The sequence below is a fragment of the Echinops telfairi genome, unplaced genomic scaffold (assembly GCF_000313985.2).
Source record: "Echinops telfairi isolate 266 unplaced genomic scaffold, ASM31398v2 ScPeMD7_7420;HRSCAF=8458, whole genome shotgun sequence".
Classification (NCBI taxonomy): domain Eukaryota; kingdom Metazoa; phylum Chordata; class Mammalia; order Afrosoricida; family Tenrecidae; genus Echinops; species Echinops telfairi.
In genome coordinates, this window is record NW_022111320.1 from 5,692,106 (window position 1) to 5,696,150 (window position 4,045).

At 46.9% G+C, this 4,045-nt stretch overlaps 1 protein-coding gene and 1 long non-coding RNA gene across 5 annotated transcripts in view; one reads left to right on the forward strand and one right to left on the reverse strand.

Annotated features, from left to right (window-relative positions):
* SCHIP1 (schwannomin interacting protein 1) overlaps window positions 1–4,045 on the forward strand; it is a 155,727-nt gene that overhangs the window by 145,028 nt on the left and 6,654 nt on the right. For 3 of the 4 annotated variants that reach the window (XM_045297444.1, XM_045297446.1, XM_045297445.1), the window contains exon 7: window positions 938–1,259. The exons of the other annotated variant lie outside the window; for it this stretch is intronic. In XM_045297444.1, coding sequence (XP_045153379.1) covers window positions 938–1,091 — 154 coding nt within the window. In that variant the 3' untranslated portion in view covers window positions 1,092–1,259. Of the gene's footprint in view, window positions 1–937; window positions 1,260–4,045 lie in introns of those variants that run through there. 4 annotated transcript variants of the gene reach the window in all.
* The window catches only part of LOC123522517, an 11,585-nt gene continuing 7,560 nt past the window's right edge, over window positions 21–4,045 (reverse strand). Inside the window, exons 2-4 of the long non-coding RNA XR_006680776.1 lie at window positions 2,376–2,461; window positions 266–566; window positions 21–87 (exon numbers count right to left, since the gene is read on the reverse strand). This is a non-coding gene — a long non-coding RNA (uncharacterized LOC123522517). The remainder of the gene's footprint in view (window positions 88–265; window positions 567–2,375; window positions 2,462–4,045) is intronic.

Sequence of the window (4,045 nt, forward strand, 5' to 3'; positions counted from 1 at the left end):
GGAGCAAGACGCCATGCTGGTGGACATCGAAGACTTGACCCGGTGAGTGCAGCTTGCCCTTCCCACAGGGCAGATGCAGCCCTGGTGCTGTGGGGATGCAAAACCAGGCAAGAGGGACTGTCCTGGGGTGAACCCTCCGCTCTGCTACACCAGTTCTCCAGCTGGAGCAGGAGCCAGTGTGCCTCCTGACCAAGTGCGTTGCTTTTCTAACAGCCACCCTGCCCTGGTGATGGATTATGAATGCACAAGAACTTCTTATACCCACCTGAGTCAGGTCAAGGGTTTGGACCCAAGAGGACTTTATCCTCAAGCACTGTCCCTCGGGGAGTTGGCTCTAAGCCATCCCATGCTGGCGTGTGGCCTGGGCAGGAGCAGCCTCAGGTGGGTGCCACTGGCTGGTCAGTGCCCCGGCTCATGATCGCCTCCGCCATGCTCAAAGGGCTGGGACACAGGCTTCTCTGCAAGTGGCACCAGGGCCACCAGATTGTCCTCTCCATGTGGAAACCCCAGGACTTGAGTTTCTAACTGGGCTTGGCTCCAACTGCCTCTCCTTAAAGCGTGCTTCCCTGCAGGGGGAAGAAGAAAACCAGGCTCATAGAGACAGAGAGTGTTGGCTCTTCACACACTTCTTAGTGGACTAGCCTAGCCTAAGGTGACCAGATTTTAGCATTGGTAAAGCGCGGGACACCATTGATAAAACTCATATCCCAGCAAAATAGCCACATGGCAGCCGAAAACCGTATACTCTAGCTTGTCGTGCATTCTTTCCAAAAATCGGGACTTTTTAAAAATGCCACGGGATGCGGGAAAAATTGTTACAAATTGGGACTCTCCTGCCAAAAGCGGGACATCTGGTCACCTTAGCTAGCCCCGTCCCAGCCTGTAAAGCGTGGGCATCCTGCAAAGATGCCTACACTTCCGTACTTGTTCCGCACAGCGCGGAGGAAGTCCTGAAACCAGGAGGTGACAATGACTATTCACCGCAGGAGGTTACTGTTCATCCCAGAGAAGTTATTCAGGGAGCACAATGCTCCCCAAGAAAGGAAAGGGCCCTGCTGGTCACAGTCCCATCAGGAGTGCAGGGCACGTAGAGCGATTAGAGCCAGCCCTCCGAGAATCATGGACGCCTGGGTGGTGAGAATTCTGCTAGCACCTCACTCAGGATCTCTTCTCAGTGTGTAGAACAGGGTGGAAATGTTTTCTGATGACCCCATGTTATCAGAAATATGTGGGTAACAAAATAAAGGCTGCCAAAACTCCGTGTAGGCTTTAAAAATTTTAAGACCCAGAGGTTGCACTCTGCTTCGCATGCTTTAAATATCATCTTGCTGTTCTCCGCATGAGGTGGGGTGGGGGTGGAGGCAAACAAACAATAGGCTTTCTCTTACAGCAGATTTACCTGCATCAGCAATAAGATTATCGCCATCTACCGATGTATCTGGGTACTGCACCAACCACCATAAGACCCCCTTTTTTACTTCGTCTTAGAAAATGGGGTATAGGTGTTAACACTGTGCAATATGCAACTCAGGCCTGCACCTTCAGAGACCTACATGAACTCTTTTTTTAATTCTGTGACTTGCCCGGTATAGCAGACGTCTTACTCTGCCCCACGAAACACGGCTGGTGTTCTTCCTCCATGGAAACTGCTGCCAGTCGTTCCCATCTCTCAAGGTGTCAACCGATTATTTAGGCTAACGGTGTTTCTTCATACCTTTCGTAAGGTATGCTCATGGCGAACAGAGCACAAAATGCTATGGAGTTGAAAGGAGAGGAGTCACTCATTTAAAGGTATTGGAATAACCCTTTAAATTGGAGCAATTGATTTGAATCAGTGGGCAGATAACAACCTCCCTTCAAGGCTTCTGGTGCATGGGAAGAAGCCTGTATTCCTGGTGTCAGAAAACTCACTTTACTAATCGGCTGACCAGGGGCAACTTAAAACTCCATAGCCAGATCTCAGAACCCTGGAAACTCAGCTGTAGACTGTTGGGAAATTTAATTGACCTCTTCTCTTCACCTGCCTACACCGCTCGTTCCAGGTGTCAGTTCAGATCAGTAGTTATCAGTTTGAGCCGCACACTGGAATCACCTCGGAAACTGCTAGAAACTGATGTCTGCTGCCAAACATTTAGAGAAGAATTGACACCAGTGCTGTTTAAAGTCTTCCGAAAGATGGAGAAGGAAGGAAACTCCCAAATTCATGCTGTAACATAGTCATCACCCTAATCCCCAAACCAGACAAAGATACTGTGAGAGAACTACAGGCCAGCAGCTCCTGTAAACAGAGATGCAAAAACCTTGGGCAGAATCTAGTGCACGGACCCCAACAGCACAGTACAAGAGAGTCATCCACATGACCAAGCGATACTCACTCCTGGAACGGTTCCACATTGGAAGTCGATCCACGTGGTATGCTGCACCGTCAGTGGAGGAAAGGACAAGGACCTCAGGATGACTTCTGTGGGTGTAGAAAGCACATTTGATAAAACTCAACAGTTTCTCTTTTTAAAAAACACTTTTACTGGCACATAATCCACATCGTTTATAATTCAGTAATTCATTAATATAAAGAATTATACCCTAAAAATGATTACCACAATCTATTTTAGAACATTTTAGTCTTTGTTGTACTAATTGTTATTAACTCCCCATTTGCTCCCAGCCTCCCCTGCCATGCCCCAAAGAAACTATTAATCGAGGTTCTGTCTATATAGATTGATCTATCCTGGATTTCCTGTATAGAAAAACATACCAAAAAAGAACAACAACTGAAAGCTAACAGCAATTACAAGTAAAGCAGAACAACTTCAATCAAGAAGAAAGTAGAAATGGTCAAAAACGTTGGAACAACTTTTACTGAGTCAAAAGGGAGATCAGATGATATTACATTTTAACCTAACTATAGCTGCCATAAAGGAGTGCTGGTGGCATAGTGGTTACGTGTTGGGCTGAAAACTGCAAGGTCAGCAGTTCGAAGCCACCTGCTGATCGAAGGGAGAAAAATGGGGCTTTCTATTCCCATAAAGAGTTACCGTCTTGGAAATGCCCAGGCGCAGTTCTACCCTGTCTTACAGGGTCTCTGTGAGTCAGAATCCACTTGGTGACAGTGAGTGTACCTGCCTTGTCTGATAACAAGCCTATTCACGTCCCTCAACTATGATACAAAGGCATGTACCTGAGCCTTAATCTGTGTGTGGATCCTGCAAATGGGTTCCGGGCTTCCACTGCCCTTCATCCATCGCCTGCTGAAAAACAGGTGCTGACAGTTTTAAGTTTTGCTACCACTTCCTCCTTTGGATTTGGATTATATATTTATAATCCTTGGATCACCAAGGCTGGTGTGCTTCCTCCATGTGAATTTAATTGATGCCTCGCTTAGGTGGTTGCTTGTTTGAAGCCGAGTCTTTAAGACCCGAGGCTCTATTCTTGCTGAGCTCTGAGCATCATTTCTTCTCCACACTTGGTGATACACAGCAGGGCCATGTCATAAGAATGGATTGTTCTAAGATTGGGGCTAGAATTAAGTGCCAGCCCCAAATCCACTCCCTATACCTATGGTTTATCTATGTCTCTGGTTCTCTTTAGAGATATCAGTGTCGTTTTATGTCAGAGAACATTATCAATCATCTTCCTGAGGCGTCAGGTATTTCTAGTGAGTGTCATTAACTTAGCTGGTGGCAGAGAATTTAAAACACAGCTGAGCAAAGGAAGTGATGCAGGTGTAGGCCAGCTGTAAACCACAATGCACGAATTGTTGACTCATCCTGGACACTGTCTACACAAACAATGGGGGTTGGTGGTAGGCCAAAACTTCCTATATGATTCACGCACAAAGGCAGAGCCATGCCCACCAGATTAGTACGTGACATAATAAAGCAAGGAGGGTGTGAAAATAGTAAGTCTATGGTAATAATCCCAGACCATCCTTCACTGGGGACCTTAAAGCAAGAGACCCAAGCCACTGTCCAGCTAGCATCAGCTCTATACCTTTGGGATAGCAGCCATCTGCTGCTTCTCACACTAGGGACGTTCAGTCCCAAGT